This window comes from Bos indicus, chromosome X (assembly GCF_029378745.1).
Source record: "Bos indicus isolate NIAB-ARS_2022 breed Sahiwal x Tharparkar chromosome X, NIAB-ARS_B.indTharparkar_mat_pri_1.0, whole genome shotgun sequence".
NCBI classification, from domain to species: Eukaryota; Metazoa; Chordata; class Mammalia; order Artiodactyla; family Bovidae; genus Bos; species Bos indicus.
In genome coordinates, this window is record NC_091789.1 from 120,732,929 (window position 1) to 120,758,664 (window position 25,736).

At 38.0% G+C, this 25,736-nt stretch overlaps 1 protein-coding gene across 5 annotated transcripts in view; it reads right to left on the bottom strand.

Annotated features, from left to right (window-relative positions):
• Positions 1-25,736, bottom strand: part of GK (glycerol kinase) — a 77,340-nt gene that overhangs the window by 10,531 nt on the left and 41,073 nt on the right. For all 5 annotated transcript variants that reach the window (XM_070784068.1, XM_070784067.1, XM_070784071.1 and 2 more), the window contains 9 exons: positions 24,855-24,890; positions 24,412-24,479; positions 18,248-18,290; positions 17,488-17,568; positions 3,340-3,418; positions 2,149-2,245; positions 1,266-1,350; positions 273-393; positions 18-161 (listed from right to left, as the gene is read on the bottom strand). In XM_070784068.1, coding sequence (XP_070640169.1) covers positions 18-161; positions 273-393; positions 1,266-1,350; positions 2,149-2,245; positions 3,340-3,418; positions 17,488-17,568; positions 18,248-18,290; positions 24,412-24,479; positions 24,855-24,890 — 754 coding nt within the window. The remainder of the gene's footprint in view (positions 1-17; positions 162-272; positions 394-1,265; positions 1,351-2,148; positions 2,246-3,339; positions 3,419-17,487; positions 17,569-18,247; positions 18,291-24,411; positions 24,480-24,854; positions 24,891-25,736) is intronic.

A 25,736-nucleotide genomic window follows, 5' to 3' on the forward strand; every position in this document is an offset into this window, starting at 1 on the left:
AAAATAAATAAAAGTACCCTCAGCGTTGATCTGAGGTTCAAATCGCTCCATTGTGACAGCCGACAAGTCCTCAGGCTCCAGACTCCAGACGCCAACCCCTTCTGCAGCCCCTGCAGCCATGGCGGCTCCCAGAGCAGTTGTTTCAGGCATGGATGGTTTCACTGAGGGGAGCGAACAACATCACTATCTTAGCAATTACATATGCCTGAAAAATCAGTTCTTCAAAAAAAACTTTTGACTATTGGGGTTTGAAGGAATGAGGGTTTACTGACCTACTGGAATATACAGAATGTCTGCTTGTAACTGCATAAGGATTTTGTTGTTGGTCATTCCACCATCTACCTGCAAATGGCTGAGTGGAATTCCACAGTCACGGTTCATGGCGTCCAAAATCTGAAAAAAAAAAAAAAAAAAAAAAAAACAATGCAATGAACATCATCAAAGTACCACACAGTAATATCTCAGAAAATAGTCATCTTCTACTTAAAAACACGCAAAAGCTCCCCAAAGCCTACAGAAGGAAAAAAGAGATTTCTTCTAGGTCTTCCTTGGTCTGGTTACCACCAACCTTTTCTCTTACCACTCCTCTGCACTCACCTCTATATCCAGGCAAGCCAGACAACTCTATTTTGCACCCTGATTTCCTGCCGTGGTGTCTATGTTTGTGCTGCTATTCAAATCCTTTGCCTAATATGTGTCACTCAGCATCCCCTCAACTGTAAAATGCCCAGTGCCCAGCAGCTAACAGGAACTTAGAGAGTAATGACAGCTGGGAAAAGAAAACAAACTTGCATTTATTACATTACTGTTTAGGCAGGCTTAATTAAAAATTTTTTTTTCTTTTGGCCTTACTGTGCAGCCCATGGGATCTTAGTTCCCTGACCTGGGATGGAACCCGTGCCCACTGCAGTGGAAACATGAAGTCTTAATCACTGGACTGCTAGGGAAGTCCCCAGGCTTAATTTCTGATTATGCTGGGAAGATTGAGGGCAAGAACAGAAGGGGGCAGCAGAGGATGAGATGGTTAGATGGCATCACTGACTCAATGGACATGAGTTTGAGCAAACTCTGGAGATGGTGAAGGACAGGGAAGCCTGGCATGCTGCAGTCCATGGGGTCACAAAGAGTCAGACACGACTTACTGACTGAACAACAAGAACAAGCTTATTAAATTTTCATAAATTTCTGGCATATATATATATATAAAATTTGTATAGGAATAATAAACATGGATTAAATACAGGAAAAAGGCCCATATTGATTACCTCTCGAGTTTGGAAACAAACAGCTTCTAATGCAGCAAAAGCAATATGGCATTTATTGGTGAACTGAGTGAGCCCACAGATGATCCTAAAAATACACACAAAGATTTTTAAGATTAGAGCAGAATAAATGAGTCATTAATCGGGAATGTTCTAAATATGGAAAGGTTGAATTTGGTACATAGAAGTGTATGGGGGGAAAAAGACATTAAAAAGCCAAAACTGGACACAAACATTAAGTAGCTGGCAAAATCCTTATAGTCTACAATGTTGCATCCACATATGAAAAAGTTCATGATCTATCTGAATAGATGACAATAATATAAAACCAAATCAATATTCATCTAGATGATAGCCTTTTGATACATAACTTACAGGTGCCTTGAAGATAAAAGATAATAATACTAACATAAATAGGAATATAGCCAGGGCTTATTGTGAGATGACATAACTTTGTGGAATTTTTTCTAGTATTTATTTATTGATTTGGCTGAACCAGGTCTTAGTTGTGGCAGGTGGGATCTAGAACCCAGGTGCCCTGAATTGGGAGGGAGGGCAGAGTTCCAGCCACTGAACCACCAGGGAAGTCCCTGGAGTTCTTCTTTATATCATGCCATGGGGCATGCAGTGCAGTAATTTAGTTCCTCAACCAGGCATCGAATCCATGCCTCCTGCAGTGGAAGCGTGGAGTCCTAACCACTGGACAGCCAGGGAAGTCCCAACTTCTTGGAGTTTAAAGGTTCTAAAATTATACTTCCCAAGGATAAAAGGTTTCCTCCATACTTCAAAATCATTTGAAAATAGAAAACTATCAACCAATAAGTTTTTAGCTAATATAGTAAATAAATCAAGACAGACAAAAGCATACCTTATTTTCAATTCTTACCCTCTTGCACTGGGCTCCCAATAAGGTGCATACAGCCCCGAAAATGCTGGGACGAAATAGCAGCCATAAGAAGTACCTACTTCTTTAGCAAGTTTTTCTAACGTTAAAAACAAACAACAACAACAACAACAACAAAAAAAAAAACACACAAAAAATCATTCCAATATATACTACTTCTTTTCATCAACAAGCACACATGTTTAAAATATTAGGACAGGACTTTTGGTTTCCTAATATGCAGTACAGCAAAATGTTGCTAATTGTAGCAGAATATGAGGAGCAACAAAAGCAAATTTCTCCTTTACAAAATATAACCCAGTCCAAGAATGAAAGGAACTGGATTCGTTTTGTTAAGGTATTGTAGCTCATTTCCACTATTTTTTAAAAAATATTTAATTTATTTTCGGATGTGCTGGGTCTTCGTTGCTGTGCACAGGCTTTCTCTAGTTGTAATGCCTGGGAGCTGCTCTCTAGACATGGGGCACAGGTTTCTCATTGCAGTGGCTTCTTTTGTTGTGGAGCACAAACTCCAGGGCACGTGGCCTCAGTAGGAGTGGGGTAGGGGCTTAGATGCCTCACGGCATGTGGGATCTTAGTTCCTGGACCAAGGATTGATCCTGTGTCCCCTGCATTGGCAGGCGGATTCTTAACTACTGGACCATCAAGGAAGTCCCAGTTTCCACTATTTTTAAGGTTGCTGACTAGCAGATGAAGAAGTGGCCTTCACTGCATTCCTAATCAGAAATGTGTCCCTGATTATCTCACCTTCAGGTGAAATGAAACAAGCAGGAGAGTGGGTAGGGAGTTCAAAATAATTACCTATCATTTGAAAATAGCCATAGTAATATTTAAATTACAGGTTCTGGAGTTTTAATTCTCACTCTAATAAGAGTTAAAGCTCTTTCTTATCAGATAAATTTAACTGCAGATTCTGGCAATCTTCGGTGTTCAATTTTACACTTGGGTAATTTTTATGCCTTACCGTGACTGTTTATGAATAAGCACCACTAATTATGTCAATTTGTTGTTTTATAAATCTTCACAAAGAGTCTTTTATATATAAATCAAACTCATAATAGGAATCCATATAGTTTAATGTCAAATACAGGGCAAAGCATTAACAGACTGCAAGGGTAAAATATTAACAATTTTCATTATTTAGATTCCAGCCCTTTGTTAGAAGATACTCACCAATTTCCTCGGAGCTTTTTATAATTCCAAGATTGTCTCTAAGCCAGCGAATAACAGCACCAGCTATAGCTACTGAACCCTATGGAAAATAAGGAATCCGAGAGAGAATATATTAAATATGTTATCAGTACATAAAGTTCTTATTGAGCATATTGTCTGTGTATGATTCTACCAGATGGATACAATTCAAAAATTTTAACTTTGGGACTTCTACAAATGTCATAAACCAGGTCTTTTAATATAAACATGGTTTTATCTAAGTTTTTATAGAAATTTTTCATGAGGCAGAGAAGAGAGCCCTCCAGTAGACCTTGGACCTGTTCCCATAGATGGACATCACTGCTGAGCAATCTGTTTCTTGAACAATTGTTCTGTTGCTAAATGACAATGGTATATTATCACCCAGAACACATTCCCATCGTAGCCACAAAGTTATTGGGAAATGTTACCCTGAAAGTTTTTTAAGCCCATTTCCCAAATTAAACAGTATATTAAATCTAGCAACCACACACAAAAAAGTCAACAAAGAAGGCTAACTGCAAAGTAATTATTCTTAGATAACTAATGAGGACCTAACTGTATAGCACAGGGAACTCTACCAAATGCTCTTTGGTAACCTAAACGAGAAGGACATTTTTAAAAGAGCGGATATATGTATAACTGATTCACTTTGCTATACAGCAGAAACTAACACAGCTGCTGCTGCTGCTGCTAAGTCACTTTAGTCATGTCCAATTCTGTGAGACCCCATAGATGGCAGCCCACCAGGCTCCCCCGTCCCTGGGATTCTCCAGGCAAGAATACTGGAGTGGGTTGCCATTTCCTTCTCCAATGCATGAAAGTGAAAAGTGAAAGTGAAGTCGCTCAGTTGTGTCTGACCCTCAGCGACCCCATGGACTGCAGCCTACCAGGCTCCTCTGCCCATGGGATTTTCCAGGCAAGAGTACTGGAGTGGGGTGCCATTGCCTTCTCCGAACACAGCATTGTAAAGCGATTATACCCCAATAAAAATTCATTAAAAAATAATTATTCTTTACAACAAAATCACCAAGGGATGGAGTGGAGGGGGAATGTATGGCTGTGGCAATAAGGAAGAAAACATACAATTTGGAGTCAGATGAACTGGGTTTAAGGCTGAATTCTATTTCTTAATAGATTCATAATTTTAGGTAAATTAGTTGGGCTTTCCAAGACTCCATTTATTTGCCTATATAATGGTAATGACTATAATAATAGTTACCTAAAGAAATTACAAGGAGGCTTAATATAGGAAGTATACAGGAATATACAGGAAAGTTATTACTGAATGTAAATACTAGTTTCATTAGTTCTTTAAGTGTTAAAAAAACATATCAGCCAAATTCCATTGACTGATGTATGGATAAATGTAGTATACCTACACACTGGAAAATTATTTGACCATGAAAAAACATGAAATTCTGCTACAACATGGGTGAATGTTGAAAACATCATGCTAAATGAAAGATCATATATTGTATAACTCAATTTATATGAAATGTCCACAGTACACAAATCCATAGGCACAAAGTTGACTAGTGCTTGCCTAGGGTTGAGGTGATGGAGTTAGTCTTTGGGGAAATAAAAATGTTCTCAATTTAGACTGTTGTGATGACTGCAAAACTCTGTGAACATACTAAAAACCACTGAATCATACACTTTTAGAAGAGTGAATTGTGTGATATGGGAAGGACATCTCCATAAAGCTGTTTATTAAAAAAAAAAGATTCTGGGGCCAAAAGAAGTATTAGCACAAACCATTAGGAGTTCCAAAAAAGGTTTCTTGGTTCTGATGTTTCATTCATACACATTTGTTCATCTTCTGTGTTTTGTTTTTCATATAGATTACTAATGTAAATTACTTCCATAGCATCACTCCAAACCAAAACATCAGGTAATACAGTAAGTGTAGGAAACAGAACTTTTTTATACGTTGCTTGCCTGTCTATCCCCAGTAAATTGAATTGCAAATGGTTATCCCTTCTTGCCATCAGTTTTCAGGATGTAAACAAACTAGACGCTGAACATGTTGCTATTAATACATTCTACCATTCATAGCTGCTATGAGAACAAGTCACTATATTCTACTGAAAAGCTGGCAAAACACCAGTTGCTCTTTTTACACAGTGAATTTTCAGCTATAAAAATCATTTGAGGAACTGATTTGACATCTCTGTGAAGATAGAACCAGATTTTAAAAGTGGGACAATAACAATTTAGCAAACATCTGACAAGGGACCCTAACCCAATGCCTCTCCTCAAAGAATACACTTCCTAACTTTGATATATTATATACTTAGGTAGAGAGTAGGACCATTAAGGAGAACTAAGTACATTTTTTGCTTCTGGAGACAATTCAACTCTGAAACATCCTTTGGAAGCAAACAATTCAGAGATACTAGTGCCAAAGACTAGAAAACACGTAAGATTCTCTAGACCAGTGCTGTTAACAGAAATATAATGTGAGTTGCAGATATAATTTAACTTTTTTAGTTACCATAGTTAAAAAGGTTAGATTAATTATATTTTAACTCAATATATTAAAAATATTATCATTGCAACATGTAACAATATAAACATTGAGATATGTTTATATATATATATATATATATATATATATATATATATATATATATATATATAAAACTCACTAAGTCTTGGAAATCAGGTATATATTTTCTACTTACAGCACATTTCAATTTGGACTAGCCACATTCAAAGTGTTCAATAGTCAGGTGTGGCTAGTGGCTACCATACTGGACAGCACAGTTCTAGATCTACATGGAAAAACAGATGTTCTTTCTCCTTACACACTCAAAAAGACACTGGTCCTACATGGCATCTAACCAAGAAATGTGTATGTTTCCAATGGTTTTAGGTGAGTAAACAACGAATTTTAAAAAGCCATTAAGCTGGAAGTCTAGTGGAGTGGTCTTATGGCTATGAGCTAGTGGAACTTCATATTTTGGGAAATCAAATGTTGGTGTACCTCCTTTCCACTAATGAGGGCAATATGTTACACGCTCAGATAATTTTTTTTTCAGAGGAAGCAATGTGGTTATAAAAAAAGGAAAATCAAGATTTTCATTAAAGGTAACTGATTGAGAACATTATTGAAGACATTATTTAAAGCCACTGTCAAGCTTCCAGAAGAAAATTATTTTAACTTTGGTCATCAGGAGTATAAAGTAGTGTTCTATTGTTGAGCAGAGAAGTAGGTTTAATATGAAAAACACTTATCTGAAATAAGTATATAATTTTGGTATCATGATATAATACTTGGTATAGCTCTTTACAAATTAATAAAAATAAGAGAAACCTCCAAATTCACAAAAGATGTAGTCTTCTGAATCCAAAGGCAGGAGATAAATTGGAAAGTGTTATAATGCTTTGAAGATGGGCAGGGAAAAGAGTACAGGAATGGAAACCTAAAATGATAGATAGAAGGTGACTGTCTACTTGTGATCAAATAAGTTACTGTCAATTATATCATAAATATAAAGATTCAATACTTCAGCTCATCAACTAAAAATATGAATCAACTCTTATTCTAAGTCACGATCCACTGGGAAAGCTACACAGAAGCCTAACTGAGGTGTAAAACATAATAGAAATGAGAGGGCTTTCCCAGTGGCTCAGCGGTAAAGAATCCACCTGAAATGCCAGAGACATGGGTTCAATCCCTGGGTTGGGAAGATCCCCTAGAGAAGTAAATGGCAACTCACTCCAGTATTCTTGCCTGGGAAATCCAATGGACAGAGGAGCCTAGCGGGCTAAGGTTCATAGGGTTGCCAAGAGTCCGATACGACTGAGTGACTGAGCGTGCACAAAGAAAAACATAATAGAAATGGGTAAAAAGAAGTTCAATGATAAATGGACAAGAGAAATAAATTACTCAAAACTAGACAAACAGCCTGGAAAGTGAAAAGCTAAGGAAAAGGCTATGTGAAGATTAGATTAAAAATAACCAGGTAGCTCCGATATAATGTCATGGCAGGCAAACATACGTTCCCTCTAAAGTTCCTTGAGATGAATGTTACTGCCATGAACAGTATTATAAAGTAGATTATTTCAGGATGTAGGATGTGTCTCACAATGCAGTTATGGTTAAAATCAGTACATGTGGAGAAAAATTATGTAAACTTTAGGTTATCCTTAAAGTGCTCAAAATCAACCATTAGGCACAGGAAATAGTTGTGTGTATGCTACAGTAATACACAACACTATATAATTAATACTGTACTTAATTTATATATGATTACAAATGCAAAAATCTAACTACAGCATTTGTAATTGCAAAGAGAAGACAACAGGAGCAGAGAGGTGAATTGGGGAAGCATTTTTGAAATGTAATCTGTATCATTAATACTTTGGTAACAAGTTAGAGAATTAAAATTAAAAGCACTCATTTGTCAGAAATTATACACCTGTGGCAGATTCATGTTGATGTATGGCAAAACCAATACAATACTGTAATTAGCCTCCAATTAAAATAAATAAATTTATATATATATATATATAAATATATATATATATATATAAAGAAAGTATACTTTCTAAGAAAGTACATTAGAAAAGTCCATAAACAATGTTTACAGGCTCCCATGATCCTCAACTCCTGCTATTCATGCTCTTCCATGATGCTTTCCCTTTAAGTAAGGTGGGATCTATGACTTGCTTTTAACCAACAGGACCTGTCAAACATGACAGGATGTATGTGGCAATATGTATGTGATTACGTTGCATAACATTATCACACATGTTTTCTGGACTCTCTCCCCGCCTTGCTGGTATTAAGTCCTCACATAGGAAGGAACTGCAGGTGGCCTCTAGGAGCTGAGGGCAGCCTCTTGCTGACTGCTAGTAAGAAACTGAAACCTCCAGTCCTACAACCACAAGGAACTAAATTTGGTCAATAACCTGAGTGAACCTAGAAACAGATGGAGTCTTAGATGAGACTGCAACCTCAATCTACACCTTGTGCAATCTCAGTCTAAATCTTGACTGCAGCCCAGTAAGACCCTGAGTAGAGGATCCAGCTAAGCTTTGCACGGAATCCTGACCCATGAAAACTGTAAGGTAATAAATGGGTATGGTTTTAAGCCACTTGCATCAGTGGTAGTATTGTTATGCAGCAACAGTTAACTAATAAATAAGGCTTATACCTAAAATGAATATCTGGCTCAAGAGAGATGAAAAACTCCAAAAAAGAAAAATTTAACACTAAAATCACAAATCACATCAAAGAGATGAGAAAAAGGACATTTAAAGAAAACAATGGGTGGGGGGGTGTTAGCCCCTATGGAAGATGGTATGGAGATTCCTTTAAAAACTAGGAATAAAACCATCATATGACCCAGCAATCCGACTCCTAGGCATACGTCCTGAGGAAACTAAAACTGAAAAAGACACATGTATCCCATTGTTCATTGCAGCACTATTTACAATAGCTAGAACATGAAAGCAACTTAGATATCCACTGACATATGAATGGATAAAGAAGTTATGGTACATATACACAATGGAATATTACTCAGCCATAAAAAGGAACACATTTGAGTCAGTTCTAATGAGGTGGATGAACCTAGAGCCTATTATACAGAATGAAGTAAGTCAGAAAGAGAAAGATAAATATCATATACTAACACACACACACACACACACACACACACACACACACACATATATATATATATATGGAATCTAGAAAGATGGTCTTGAAGCATTTATTTGCAAGGCAGTAATGGAGAAACAGACATAGAGAACAGACTTATGGACATGGGGAGAGGGGAAGAGAGGGTGAGATGTATGGAAAGAGTAACATGGAAACTTATATTACCATACGTAAAATAGACAGTCAATGGGAATTTGCTGTATGTCTCACGGAACTCAAACAGGGGCTCTGTATCAACCTAGAGGGGTGGGAAGGGGAAGGAGATGGGAGGGTGGTTCAAAAGGGAGGGGACATATGTACACCTATGGCTGATTCATGTTGAGGTTTGACAGAAAACAACAAAATTCTGTAAAGCAATTATCCTTCAAATAAAGAATAAATAAATTAAAAAAAAAAACAATGGGGTTCTTATAAGAAATCCTCTTTGGAGCTCATGTTTAAATAGGCAAAAATGGCATAATATAGGATTTGGTATATAAACAATACCTATTGAGTGTCTACTATATGCCAGATTCTGGAATAGAGTGGTGAACAAGACAGGCAAGTCTTCTGACCGCAGGGAACTTATATCCTAGTGACAGAATACAGAACATGGAAGTATCAAACCCATAGTATGCTCAAGTTCATAATCAGATCAAAGCTCCCCAAAAGCATTTTGTTTTGGGAAATAACATTTAGAAAAAGATGAACGAAGAAGGGAGAAGCACAGCTTGGGGAAGATGGCACACAGATGGCAGAGGGAAGGCAGAACTACTCACTCTATTTTGGTAATTCTTGCTCTATTTTGTTTCAGTATCTTCCACCACTAATAAAAATTTCCAACTAGCAACAGTGGGACAAATTTAAGCAGTTTAACATGAGTTTAAAGTCTCAAAACAACTGAAGGATCATGTGTCCCACTTCCTTTTTACTAACAATGAAATAGGGACCCAGAGATGCTAACATTCTTAGTGATAAAATCCCTATCAACAGAGATAGTTGAGTTTGCACTTTAAAAAAAATCACCTGTGTCCCTAACAGAGGATAACAGGCAAAATATAAAAAGAGAAAAACAAAACAACACATGCTACCTCAAGAAGAGAATAGCATCAATGTGGACAGAAATAGAAATGCACAGTCAAGTAGGGTTTGAGGCCACAGGCATGATGGATTCTGATTCATTGTTCTGTATGTGTCAGGCAGCAGGAGGGGCTGGAACTGACTCCTGCAGAGGAAAAGAATTCAGAGTGCTTCATGTAAGACCAGGAAGAGTGTCAGTGTTTGAAGCCAGGGGCTCGGTGGCGCTCTCCTGCTTGTGTAGGGGTGCTGGAAAACAAGCAGTTGTCTACCTGCTGACTAAGGCTATTGGCTTAATGGAAAACGAGACCAGAAGGGAAAATTTCAAAATACATGAAGAAATCCAGTATTAAAACATCAGACATAGTGTTCAGAAAACAGAACACCTACATGCAAAAGAATCAACCCAGACTACTTTCTCACACCATATATGAAAAACTCCAAACAGATTTAAAATTTAAATGCAAGATCTGAAAGTATAAAACTTCTAGAAGAAAACATAGGCTGTATGCTCTTTGACCTCAGCAATATTCTTTTTGTACTGTCTCCTCAGGCAAGGGAAACAAAGGCAAAAATAAACTAAAAAGCTTTTGCACAATGAAGGAAGCTATCAACAAAATGAAAAGGCAGCCCACTGAATTGGAGCGAATATTTGCAAATGGGGTTAGTATACAAAATATACAAAGAACTCATATAACTCAATGTCAAAAACTATCTGATTAAAACATTGACAGAGGACCTAAATAGACATTTTTCCAAAGAAGACATATAGATAGTAAATAGCCCCATGAAAAGGTGCTCAACATCACTAATCATCAGGGAAATGCAAATCAAAATCATAATGCAATCTCCCCACACCTGTCATAATGGCTATTATCAATAAGACAAGTAATAACAAGTGTTGGGGAGGATATGGGGAAAAGGGCACCCTTGAGCCCTGGTGTCCACCTCTGAGTAATTTTTCAAGGGGAAAAAAACACTAGTTAGAAAAGATATATGCACCAGCATGCTCATTGCAGCATTATTTACAATAGCCAAGATATGAAAGCAACCTGAATATCTCTCGATAGATGAATAAAATGGATACTTTTATAATATATATAATGGAATATTACTCATCCATAAAAAGGGGTGACATCTTGTGATTTGCGAAAATATGGGTGGACCTAGAGGGTACTTGCTAAGTGAAATAAGCCAGAGAAAGAAAATATAGCATGGTATCACTTGTATGTGGAATCCAAAAAATAAAACAAATGAACAAACAAATTAGAAAATAGACTCACAGAAACAGAGAACAAAATGTTGGTTGCCAGAGCGGAAGAGGGTAGGAGGATGAGTGAAAGAGATGAGGGAGATTAAGAGGTACAAGCTTCCAGTCATAAAATAAACAAGGCATGGGACTTCCCTGGTGGCCCAGTGGTTAAGACTCCATGCTTCTAGTGCAGGGGGTATAGGTTCGATCAGAAGCTAAGATCCCACAAGTGGCGTGGCCAATAAATAAATTAATTAAAAAATAAACAAGTCACAGGGATATGATATACAGCACTGGGAATATAGTCAATATATTATAATAATTTTGCACGGTGACAGATGCTAATTAGACTTATTGTGGTGATCATTTTGTAATGTATAAAAATACTGAGTCACTATGTTGTACACTTAAAAGTAAGTTAAGTGTAATTTAATTACACTTCTATTAAAATTTGATTAAATTAAAATATACAGACTTTTTAGTAAATTAGATAGTACTGCACATCATACGCTAGCTTAGAAGCATCACTTCTAGTAAAAATGTATGGAAGGGGAAGAAATGACATCAGTCAACAAAACTTAACAGTTGGAACAGAATTCATTCCAATCTGACAAATAAGTCTTTAAAATAAGTATGTGCTAAATGTATTCAAAGGAGTGAATTAGGAGACTTCCCTGGTAGTCCAGGTTAGGACTCTGAGCTTCCACTGCAGGGGTACAGGTTCAATTCCTGGTCGGGAAACTAAGATCCTGCATGCCGTGTAGCATGGCCAAAAAAGAAAAAAACAAACAAAAGCCAAAGAGGTAAATTAAGGTATGATTTCCATGAAAATAAAATGAATTACAAACCAAAAGAAAAAGAGAAATAAAACAGAATCAGGTGAAAACTAACCAGTTAAATATTCTAGAAATGAAAGTACTGAGTGAGATTATAAAAGGTAGTAGTTGAGATAAACCATAGAACAGACAAGAGAAAACAGGTAAATTATTGCTCTTATACACTGCTGGTGGTATTTACATATGGTAATGAAAAAGAATGAAACAATAGTGGTGAATCTCACAAATAGAATGTTGAGTGAAAGAGACCAAAGTTTGCATACTGTATTACTCAGGCTCACTCTTTTGTATTATTAACATATAAACTATTAAAAACATGCAAAACTAACTCTGGTGTTCAGGGTTGCACATTTAAGTGTTAGAACTATAAAGAAAATAAGAAAGTGGTTATGATAAAACTCAAGGCAGCAGTTACCTGAGGGGAAAGGAAAGAGGCTGTGATTGGGAGTCGCAATAGTGGGTTCTTGGCAGTTCTGTTTTTTGACCTGGGTGAGGTTACATGGGTCTTCATCTTTAATATTTCTTTTTTCTGGCTGTGCAGCATGTGAAAACTTAGTTTCCTGACCAAGGATCGAACCTGGGCCCCTTGCAGTTAAAGTGTGGAGTCTTAATCACTCAACTGCCAGGGAAGTCCCACATGGGTCTTCTTTAATAATAACGTGCTAAGCTGTATATTGATGGTTTATGCATTTTTTCCTACGTTTTACATTTCACAATTAAAATGTTTTTGTTTTATTTGTTTTAAAGAGAAAACTTTGAAATGTAGATACTGAGAAACTCACCAGGGATACAGCACAGAGAAACAAAGAGTTTAAAAATATATAAAATGGCAGTTAAGAGACATGGAGGGTGGGTTGGAAAGTTCCAATATCCAGACAATAGCAATTCCATATGAGGATGGAGGCAGTGGTAGAGAAGCAATATTTGAAGAGATAATTGCTGAGAATGTTTCAGAACTGAAGACTTGTATCCAAGTACCTAACAGAATAAGTAAAAATAAATCTAAACTAAGGCATATCATAGTAAAACTATGGAATGTCAATGATAAGGATATAAAGTTTAAAAACTTTATATCAGGGCAGCCAAGGTCTGATTGGCAGCAAAACATGGCCGGAAGGGATGTAGCTACAAAAACTGAGATTTTTACATCCACTCCAGAGAGAGGGCACAATAAAGAGAAACCTATAAAGAATAGGCTTACTACCCCAGATTCTATGAACTTTGAAAGGTTGTCCCTCAGCAAGAAAAACCTGGGGGTGGTGAATGGGGACATAAAAGGTCTGGGACCAAAGAAATGATACTGGACACAGAAATTGATAAATATGTCAATTAATATGATTTTTGATTGACTGAAAATAGTATGAATTACTGTATGTTTAAGAAAAGGGGAAAATGAAAATTGTGAATTCCATGACTGCTGGTGGAGGTGGTAGGTATAAAGCATTCAAGGTCCTCATCATGGTTGGATGGTTATTAAAAATATTAAACAATTATAAACACTCTTGGAAAAATATATAATTATTATTTTGAAAGTACTACTAAAAAAACCCCCAAACAATTAGAAATGCCTTATGTTGCTTCCTAGTCAGCAGAGGCATAATGAAAGAAGACTAAAAACTAAGAGGGGTAGGCATAGTTTCTGTTTTCAAAGAGGGCACTTTTAAAAATTTTTATTTATTTATTTATTTTGGCCTCACCAGGTGGCTTGTGGGATCTTTGTTCCCTGACGGGAGATTGAAACTCTGCCCCTGGCAGTAAAAGCATGGAGTCCCAACCACTGGACCACCAGGAAATTCCCTAGAGAGAGTACTTCTGAAAGTAAAGAAAGTTACTTTTTGACACCTCAGATTGCAAAGCCTAACCAAAATCTGTCAAATTACAGAAATGAGTATTAAATACCTGCTTTATAAGCACTTTCCCCCAAAATGAAGCAGGGCGACTAGGTGGAATTTGCATGAATTCACTGAGAAAAAGTTATACCAATCTAGCTTGATTCTCTGCATTCTTTTTTGATTTTTAAAAAAATTTTACAAGATTTTTGTGAAAAGAATTAGAAAATATGGAAAAGAAATTCTGTCGTTAACAAACTAGTGTGTGTGTGTGTGTGTGTGTGTGTTATGGCCGAGTTTCTAGGTTAGCAGAAGGGTGTGACATATGGGGGATGCAGTGAAAAGAACACTGGACTGGGGAGACTGAAACCCTGAATATTCAGATGTATAAGGAAGGAGATGGTCCAGTGGGGCAGCCTAGGCATCTAGACTCTGATGTCCAATAATGTGAATTTGCATCAAACTACCTTGGCCAAATGACTCCAGTTTCACTTGCCTTCTTCATGCATGAAACAAGGGGATAGCAGGGTATAGCAAAGCCTGTTGTCATCTAATCCACTGCTTCCCTCAGCTTTAAAATTCTATGAAACTAAAAAAAATTACATGAATCAAAAGAAAATCATATGGTAATATATATGCTGGTGCTCTGTGACAACACGGAGGGATACAGTGGGGAGGGAGGTGGGTTCAGGATGGAATAGACACATGTATACCTATGGCCAATTCATACTGATGTATGGCAAAACCCATCACAGTACTGTAGTCATTATCCTCCAATTAAAAGAAATAAAAAAAAAATCATAAAGCTAATGTGTTAAGTCTCCAGATAAGACAAAACTGGAAGAGTAAGGGTGAAGAATGAAAAAGCATTCAGACTTGTGTCAGAATTGGCTGAAATCACTATCATGAAATTTAATAGGAAGAAACAAAGACCTCAATTTAGATGAACAAAAGATCATCTGTGCAAATATTAATACAAAATGGCATAGACGTGGCTTGATAATTCACTCAAAAAGAGCTAGATATTTTAATATATGCTCTTGGAGCCAATGATATGATGGGATGATTAGATTAAATTAACCAACTCTCCGACTAGAGTAGCAGAAATAGTATTTATGGCCATGAAGGCACAAATCCCATGGTGGGCATATTTCATTTTATTATTTTTTAAACATTTATGTATTTGGCTGCACAGGGTCTTAGCTGCAGCATGTGGGATCTAGTTCCCTGACCAGAGTTAAACCTGGGCCCCCGGCATTGGAGCATGGAGTCTTAACCACTGGACAACCAGGGAAGTCCCAGGAATACCTCATTTTACTGTGCTTCCCAGATACTAGGTTTGTTTGTTTTTTTCCCCCCACAAATTGAAGGTTTGTGGCAACCCTACACAGAGCAAGTCTACTGGTACCATTTTTCTAACATTTGCTCACTTTGTATCTCTATGTCACATTTTGGTAATTCTAACAATATTTCAAATTTTATTATATTTGTTAAGGTGATCTGTGATTAGTGATTTTTGGTGTTACTACTGTAATTGTTCTGGGGTGCCACAAATTGTTCCTATATAAGACGGTGAACTTGACGATAAATGTGTATGTATGTTCTAACAGCTCCACCAACTGGCCATTCCCCATTTCTCTACTTCTCCTCAGACCTCCCTATTCCTCGAGATGGAACAATATTGAAATTAGGCGAATTAATAACCCTACAGTGACCTCTAAATGATGCTCAAGTGAAACGAGGAGTCCCATGTCTCACTTTAAACCAAAAACTCAATAGAAATAATTAAACAAGTGAGGAAATAATATCTAAAGCTGAGATAGGCTGAAAGCTAGGCCTCTGGCACCAAATGGTTAGCCAAGTTGTGAATGCAAAGGAAAACTTGAAGTAAATTAAAAGTGCTATTCCAGTGAACACACGAATGATAAAGAAGTGAAACAACTTTACTGCTGATATGGAGCAAGTCTGAGTGATCTGGATAGGAGATCAAATGAACCACAACATTCCCTTAAGCCAGAGCAAGGCCCTAACTCTCTTTAATTCTATGAAGGCTGGAAGAGAAGAAGCTTCAGAAAAAAATGTTTGGAGCTAGCAGAGGTTGGTTCACGTAGTTTAAGGAAAGAAATTGTCTCTGTAACATAAAAATGTGAGGTGAAGCAGCAAGTGGTGATGTAGAAGCCACAGCAAGTTATCCAGAAGATCTAGCTAAGGCCATTAATGCAGGTGGCTACTAAACAACACATTTTCAATGTAGATGAAATAGCCTTATATTGGAAGGAAAGACATCTGAGACTTTCACAGCTGGAGAGAAGAAGTCAATGTCTAACTTCAAAGCTTCAGAGGATAGGCTCTCTCTCTTGTTAGGGGCTAATGCAGCTGGTGACCTTAAGTTGAAGCCAATGTTCATTTACCACTCTGAAAATCCTAGGGTCCTTAAGAATTACAGTAAATCTACGCTGCTTGTGCTCTATAAATGAAACAAGAAAGCTTAGATGACAGCACATCTGTTCACAACATGAAGTGCTGAATATTTTAAACCCACTGTGGAAACATGATGCTCAGAAGAGGATTCCCTTCAAAATATGAAGGGAACTGACAATGTATCTGGTCACACAAGAGCTCTGATGGAGACCTACATTGAGATTCATGTTGTTTTCCTGCCTACTAATGCAACATATGGGCTTCCCTGATGGCTCACGGATAAAGAATCTGCCTGCCAATGCAAGAGATATGTGTTTGATCCCTGTGTTGGGAAGATCCCTTGGAGAAGGCAATGACAACCCACTCCAGTATTCTTGCCTGGAGAATCACATGGACGGAGGAGTCTGGTGGGATACAGTCCATGGTGTCAAGAAGAGTTGGACATGACTAAGTGACTAAACAACAACAACAACACAGTATACATTCTGCAGCCCATGAATCAAGGAGTAATTTTGAATTTCAACTCTCACTGTTTTAAGAAAGACAACTTGTATGGCTACAGTTGCCATAGACAGTGATTTCTCTGATGAATCTATCCTGGGCAAACTATAATGAAAACCTACTAGAAAGGATTCATCATTCTAGATGCCATAAGAACATTTGTAACTCATATGAAGAGGTCAAAATTACATTAACCAGAGTTTAGAAGAAGTTCACTCCATTCCTCATGGATGACTTTGAGAAGTTCAACACTGTTTCTAGGAAGTAACTAAAATTAACGAGAACTAGAATTGGAAATGGAGCTTTTTTGTGACTGAATTGTTGCAAAGTCATGATAAAGCTATAGCGACTGAGAAGTTGCTTTTCATTCTTACAGATAACACATTCATTTTGATATATGGCAAAACCAATACAATATTGTCAAGTTAAATAAAATAAAATTTAAAAAAAAGATAAAAAATAAATAAAAAGGCATATTTATGAAAAAAATTAAAAAAAACACTGATTTTCCTTAGCTTTGAATGTCTGTCATATTATCTATACTGATTGAAATGTACTTACTTCTAATGCATAATATACGGGTTTATCTCTGCCGAGTTTGTAAGCCACTGTGGTCAGAAGGCCATGTTCAGAAAATACACACTGTAGGAAAGAGAAAAAGAGTTTACAGCCAGGAAAACAAAAAGACAGCATAAGAAGATTTTTAAAGCAAAAATGATCTAGTTATAATTCAATAAACATGACAATTTAGAAAATATATCTTAAAAATAAAAATTACCAGTATTAAGAACAATACACTTGGGAGACTTGGATAGAGATATATATACTATTATATACAAAACAGATAACTAATAAGGATAACCAATAGCACAGGAAACTCTACTCAACACTCTGCAATGACCTACATGGGAAAAGATCTTAAAAAAGTGGACATTCTTTGCTGTACACCTGAAACTACCACAACATTATAAATCAACTGTTAACTTCAATAAAAATTATTTAAAAAAAAACAATACACTCAAATAGTACAAAAAGTTTATCCCTTGTTGGAATTAAGAATCTGACAAGCTCCTAGTGAGTTATTCTACTAACACAATTAAAAACACACATATAAAAGTTAAAGAACCTAAAATGGTTCTTACAAGAATGCTTCAAATGTAGTGATACTCATCATTTTTATTGAGCTCTAAATTAAACCCTGATAAAAAATTTTTAAAAAGCTGCTGACTCAAAAGTTACTTAATAGCAAATTATGTTCAAGTATTATTTATATGAAGTTAAAGAAGACTTCCATTAATCTTTTAATTTGAAAAACACCAACCTTACGGCCTGTATTACATAGTAAGAAGCAGCCTGTTCCATACCTGCAGTTAGGGGAAGAATGAACAGTGGGACAATTTTATTAAAAGTAAATGCTGAAACGTTAATAATACAACATTGACATTTAACATAGAACAATAAAAGAAATTAAATTTTTAGAAAAGTTTCAAAAGTTAACAAATATCAATACACTCTTGGAATAATGTTTTAAAGAACAGACTAGGGACTTCCCTGGTGGCCCAGTGGTAAAGAATTCTCCTGCCAATGCAGAGAACACTGGTTTGATCCCTGGTCTGGGAAGACCCCACATGCCACAGGGCAACTAAGCCCATGTGCTACAGCTACTGAGCCCACACGCCTCAAAGCCCGTGCTCTGCAACAAGATAAGCCAACCCAATGAGAAGCCCAAGCACCACTAGGAAGTAGCCCCCACTTGCCACAACTAGAGAAAGCCTGCACAGCAACCAAGACCCAGCATGGCCAAAAATAAACAAAATATTTTAAAAATATGTGCTTTCTTAAAGAAAAAAGTCTAGAATAAAATGTACTTAGTGGAATCCTAATGGAAAAACTCAACATTCAAAAACTAAGATCATGGCATCCAGTCCCATCACTTCATAGCAAATAGATGGGGGGAAAATGGAAACAGTGACAGACTTTATTTTCTTGGGATCCAAAATCACTGCAGATGGTGACTGCAGCCATGAAATTACAAGAGGCTTGCTCCTTGGAAGAAAAGCTATGACAAATCTAGACAGCATATTGAAAAGCAGAGATATTACTTTGCCTACAAAGGTCCATATGGTCAAAGCTGTGGTTTTTCCAGTAGTCATGTATGGGTGTGAGAGTTGGAGCATAAAGAAGGCTGAGCGCCAAAGAATTGATGCTTTCAAACTGTGGTGCTGGAGAAGACTCTTGAGAGTCCCTTGGATAGCAAGGAGATCAAACCAGTTAATCCTAAAGGAAATCAACTCTGAATATTCATTGGAAGGACCAATGCTAAAGCTGAGGCTCCAATACTTTGGCCATCTGATGCAAAGAGCCGACTCATTGGAAAAGACCCTGATGCTGGGAAAGATTGAGGGCAGGAGAAGGGAGCGGCGGAGGATGAGATGGTTTCATGGCATCACTGACTCAATGGACATGAGTTTGAGCAAGCTCCAGGAGTTGGTGATGGAAAGGGAAGCCTGGCGTGCTGCAGTCCATGGGGTCGCAAAGCATTGGACACGACTGAGTGACTGAACAACAATGAAAAAATGCAAGTATAGTATTTGGAGCTTAGTCATAACCCAAGTTCATGTTTATATTAATAAAATAGCACTGAGTTACAATAAATCCTAAATTCTCTCACAGTTACATCTCTACTAATCCACGTGGAGGGAAACATCATGGCTAATAGCCATTCAGCAATGGGGCAGGCCAGCCTAGCTCCATTATTAGGCAGTCGTAAACCTCTGGCATGGAGACGGTGTAGGTCCAGTGTGGGGGAAAAGTGTAGCTGGACTTTGGCACAGGAGTAGCTAGGAGGGAAAAGCTATTGCTGGTCTATCTTCTCCCTTCCCTACATAGGATAGGGTGTTCTAACAGTGCTCAGAGAGTCAGAGCCAGCACGTAGCACAGCTGCCAGGGAAGAACTGAATTTACTTTGTGGCGGCCTTATCAGGAAAAGCTTTGGACTCTGTAACAAATCTGGCACTTGGACATGCACGAGTGGTTCTGAATTGTGCTGAGCAGATAAGTGGTTCAAGCTGATATCAGCAAGGGTCCCATGGCAACACTTTTCAAATAAGTTGGCTGTCATCCCTGGCTTACCACAGCTGTCCTAACCTGCCTGGGATTCCCTCCCCACAGGCCCTGCTGCTGTGCTCTGTGACATTCATTAGCCCAGGTGGGAGGGCTCAGCCCAGGGGTACGCAGACAGATCCCAGCAGATGCTGCTATTAATATTAGTCAGTGCTAAGCCAACAGACCCCACTGGCTGTGTTTGTCTTATGGAGCAAACAGAACGGGGGCAATTTTTTCTGAAAAACATTTTTCCAGGAACCACTGATGTGAAGAAGAATTCGCCCAATACCATCCATCTCTTTTGCTTGATTCAAGCATGATTGTGGGTTGCTTGATGACCAGCCAGCACATTCAGGGAGCATGGCATCCATCAGTATCTACCTCAGTTTTCAAAGACACCAGTAGGCGAGAGTACTGGAGTGGGTTGCCATTGCCTTCCCCGCAAGTAACACTAGGTTCAGGTAATAATACATTTATGAAGTCAAAACACATAAATCTCTATACCTTTTTACTTCTGTAATGCTGAAAAAGCTACATATTTTAAGTCAATCTCCGTGAACAAATATTCATAAAAGTGGAAGTTAATTATCTGTTCCACACTTTATAAAGGAGAAATCTGTACTGATTTAGTCCCCATATAAACACTATGTATACTAAACAGTAGTGTACAAGTCCTAAATTACGAAATTGACACAGAGGCTCAAGGTACTTCATAGAAGTAAATTCTTAAGTTCATGTACACTTAATAAGTAATTAATGAGCATTATCAACACATGAAGAGACTTCTTTGCTACATTTAGGCCACAACATTTTTTTTTTTTTTTTTTTTGTGGCCAAACAATATGTGGGATCTTAGTTCCCCAATCAAGGATAGAACCCATGCCCCTTGCAGGAGAAACTTGGAGTCTTAACCACTGGACCACCAGGGAAGTCCCTAGGCTACTGCTTTCAAAGCCATATATAGGCAATTATTTTCCTCTTAAATGTTATTTTTTTATTCCCAGTCATCAAAAATATATGGGATTTTCAGCATTTATATGGTCTACCAATCCATTCTCAAGATTCTGCTGTATTCAGACAGTGGGAGTGGTGGGGTAGGGGTGTGTGAGTGGTCCTAGTTGAATCTGTGGAAGAGACAGGAGGCCTCTGCTCCTACACTTAGAGCCTCTGGGAGAGAGGAGGCACTTAAAACACAAGCTTTTAAATTAAAAACACAAACGAACAAAATTCCCCAAAGTTGGAAAGATCCTATTAATCTAACAAACTGTCTACTTCACTCCCCCTTCCTGGATGGTTGCCTTTTTGCATAGCACATTCTGTCTTGCTGTCTCTATCTTCTACTTACCTGCATCTCTTCTGACCATTTGTAACTTAGCTTCTATTTTGAGCATTCTATTAAAGCTTCATTCTTGGAGGTCACCACTGAAGACCTGATTTCTATGTCCTTTTCGTTCTATTTTGCACTGCTTACCAGGCCCCTCTCTTAAAGAGAGACCCTGGATCTCCACATTAATGACTCACTACATTTTATTTGTCTGAATTCTCCATCCAGTCATCTCTTCCTTCTTCTAAATATCTCCTCTACCTATATACTTTTTCTTGGTAATTTCATCAATTCTTATTGCTTCAAAAATCACCTCTAAATATGGGAAATTCAAAATCTATACTTTTATACTACATTCATTCCCCATGACCATGTATGTATAATGTATAGCCTACCAGTATCACCAACGTATCCCAAACACAAAGTCTTCTACTTTAACCCATTCCATACTTTGGCTACGTCTAACCACTGGGACCAGCTGACTAGACTCCATACCTGCTTCCTGTCTCGTGTTCCTCTGCAGTGCCATGGACATCCACCCATACCTCCATCTCAGTCCTCCTCATCCTTCATAGTCCTTGTTGCTGTTACTGAGATGCTGTAGTAGCCTCCATGTCCTCTCTGCCTCTAGTTTTTCCTCACTTTATTTTTTTTTTAAATTTTGGTTATTTATTTTTGGCTATGCTGGGTCTTCATTGCTGAGCGGGCTTTATCTAGTTGCAGCAAGTGGGGGCTCCTCTCTAGTTACAGTGCTAGGGCTTCTCATTGTGGTGGCTTCTCTGGTTGTAGAGCACGGGCTCTAGGTGCGGGAGCTTCAGTTGTTGCAGTATGTGGGCTCAGTAGTTGTGGCTCCTCGGCTCTAGAGCACAAGCTCAGTAGTTGTGGCACAGGGGCTTAGTTGCTATGTGGCATGTGGGATCTTCTGGGATCAAGGATCGAACCGTGACTCCTGCATTGGGAGGCAGATTCTTTACCACGGAACCACCAGGGAAGCCCTCTCCTCACTTTAACCCAGGACTGCCATATCATTAATGAACAGCTCCAGTCATCTCTGAATAGCAGCCCCCAAACCTTCAGGAAGTATCTCTTACTCTGGAATTTAGGGTGTCACACCACCTTAGCCTTATTTCCCCATGATCACTTTCCTACCCAACTGTTCTCTACATTCTCTAAATAAATTTTCCATTTCTTTCTCTAAATAAGTTTTCCATTTCCTTATTTGCATCTTGGTTCAGTGTTCCACGTGTTCACCAATACTGCTCAGTCTTCAAAATGTCTCACCACTAACAATCTTTGTGATTTTTCTTCCCTCCCTTTGAAACCCAACAGCAGTACTTCCAAGTTTCTTATGGCACATAAGTTCTGATTTATACTATGATGAATTGTATATCTGTGATCTTTTCCTTCAGGAAGAGAAACATGAGCCAAAGATCTTACAATTCTTCACCTCTTTCAACCTGCAGGGGCTGCTGAGGTACTCCGCCTGCCCTCCCTAACTTAAATCCCGCATTTCTGGAATTGGCTGATAATGCTTAAGAGGGAGGGGAGCATAAACAGAAACAAAATCAGGCAACTTTACTGGGCACCTCCCATGTGCTCTACAGTGTCAGGTACTTGCCAAAGAGAAATAGCATCTGCTTTACTAGCATTAGGGTGCCAGGCAGAGGAGGAAAGAAGAGGGTAGTGGGGATAGCCTACTTTTCTATCATTTCTCTGACTCCTGACTTAGCTACCTGGAATCCAGAATTCAAAGAATATGTTTCTAGACCCACAGGATACCATGCATGACCTGTGAAGAATTTTCCTATCTCTCTTCTCAGAAAAACTGTCACCCAAATGTCACACTTTTGCATGAGGACTTCTGACCCTACTAGAGTATAAGAATACTACATCTAAAATACAGAGACATTCCATTACTGACAAAAAGGAGAATGTAAGCAGTGAAGTTAACATTAGTGAGAGAATTAGAAAATGCTCAACAGGACTTCCCTGGCGGTCTGGAGGTTAAGACCCCACACTGTCACTGCAGAGGGTGTGGGTTTGACCCCTGGTCCGGGAACTAAGGTCCCACATACTGTGGGGTGTGGCCAAAAAAAGAATCCTCGAGATAAAAACCATCAAAGGTAGACAGCCTGCTGCCAGGGCTGTGGAAATCTTTTCCACACAGGGGACAGTAAAGTATAAAGGTCAAGTGCCCTAAATCGAATCAGCTGGATTCGGATGCAAAGACTGCTTTCCTCACTTGTTAGCTTAACTTCTCTGAGTATCTGTTTTTCTCATCCTAAAGTGGGAGTCATCTTATCATTCTTAAATATGGGGCTTGTTACAGACTACATGTGTGACTATTAAGAAGATAAGATGAGAAGAAAAATGCACCAAATCTCTACTTCTGTCATTCCTTCTGCTTTGTGTTGAGGCAGAAACTTCAAATAACGGGGAAAAAGCATAGTGCCAGAGAAATAACTTTGAAAAATCCCACAAAAATATGACTTTGAAATTAGTGAGAAAGTCTTGTGCAGGAACAATATGTTGAAAATTAGAGTTTCTTCCCTCTGCTCAGCCTCCCTCCAACAACCTCTGCAAAGGGCAAGAATACTTTATTTTTTATTATTTAAAAATTTTTTTAAAATTATATTCATTTTGGCTGCCTGTATGGCATGTGGGGTTGTCACGTTCCCTGACTAGGGATCGAACCCATGCCTCCTACATTGGACATGTAGAGTCTTAACCACTGGACCACCAGGGAAGTCCGTCCCAAGGCAAAAATACTTTAAACCAGCATTTAGTTTCTGTATGGGAAAGGTTTTGAATTTTATAAATTAAGGTTTTCACAAGCTTCATCAGTGTGTTTACATATGCCGTGGTTTGATTTATGTGAAGGAGATGAAGAAAAACAAATGGCAAAAAGTGTAAACATATATAACGGTACTGGCACTCTTGAACTATTAATTTTTGGTCTGGAGAAACTTCAAAAGCTTTTCCTCATTCCAAACACCAAAGGAAAAAACAAACAAACGAGACCCCCTTGGTTTGCAGGTCTGTTTCTTAAAACTCACGTGTTTTTGGCTTGTCCATCTTGGAAGCACATTTGTCCTACCAACGCAGCAGACTGGTCTCCCAAACACTGAAAGGATATATGACAATAAAGAATACTAAGACAATATTATCCATTTTCTTTTTAGGAGAGCCATAAGATTTGTTTTTTCTTCTTCATTTAAGAAGGAGCGAATTGTCTTATATTCTTTGTATTGCCTCCATTTGGCCATTGCCCTATGTGTTAATGCTCCGAACAGGGATAGGAAGGGAGAGTTAGAATTAATTTACTCAACAAAATTCTTAATAGCCCACACTGCATCCCAGCAAAACAAGAATTAGCCAATTCTTCTGCTCTTACTTATTTTCCATAGTTAAAGAAGGAACAGATTGATTAAGGCAAGCCAGAACATGAAAGGGGGTGGGGTAGGGAGGTGGTAGGGAGATGTTTGGTGATGAAACTTACCCCAGATATTGGCACACCTTCCAAGGCCCCAGCTTTCTAATGAAATTTTAAAAAAGGATTATGAATAATCACAAATTTGGCTCTACTAACATAACTGTAATAGAAATGAACACAAATAGCAACATGCCAGAGCATGTGGGCAGACAAGACAAAGCAAGTGTTTCAACTACATGAGTGGTTCAGAGAGAGAGATACTAGAAATATTCCTTGAAGAGACATGGACATGAAACACTGGACAGGGAGCCAGGAGATGCAGGATCTACTCCTGGTTAGTTAAGTTAGTCACTGAGCAGGCTGCTGAAACTTCTCTATACCTCAATTTATTCATCTACAAAATGGGCCTGAGCTTATATGAATGCCACAGACCATTAGTTCTTTGCTATTATTGCTGTTACTATGAACAGACTAACACATCCTTCATAATGAACACAGAGCTATCAAACCAGCACAGAACATGTTTATTTTGGAAGGCTGAATTTTACTAACTGTTCTTCCTACCCAAACTGCTCTTGATAAATAAGAAACAAGAGAGAGGTTCAGGTATGGGGCATTATTTGTTCATAGTCAACATCATTCTTCAAGTTTTCATAAGCAAGAATTAATTTGTGTCATGAATAGTGGTTTTGATTTTGAGCCAGTATGGCTAGCACTTTAAGGAAAAAATGAGATTTAAGTGGCTGACTGTGAACTTTACCAAATTTAATTTTGAAAAAAATACTTACACTAATACAAACCAACATGTAGTGATATCAAGGAATTAGGGGAAAGGAATATGATCTCCAAAGTACCTGTGATGTATTGGATTGGCTTAAAAGTTCATTCAGGTTTTTCCATATCATCTTACAGAAAAACCTGAACAAACATTATGATGAACCTGATATT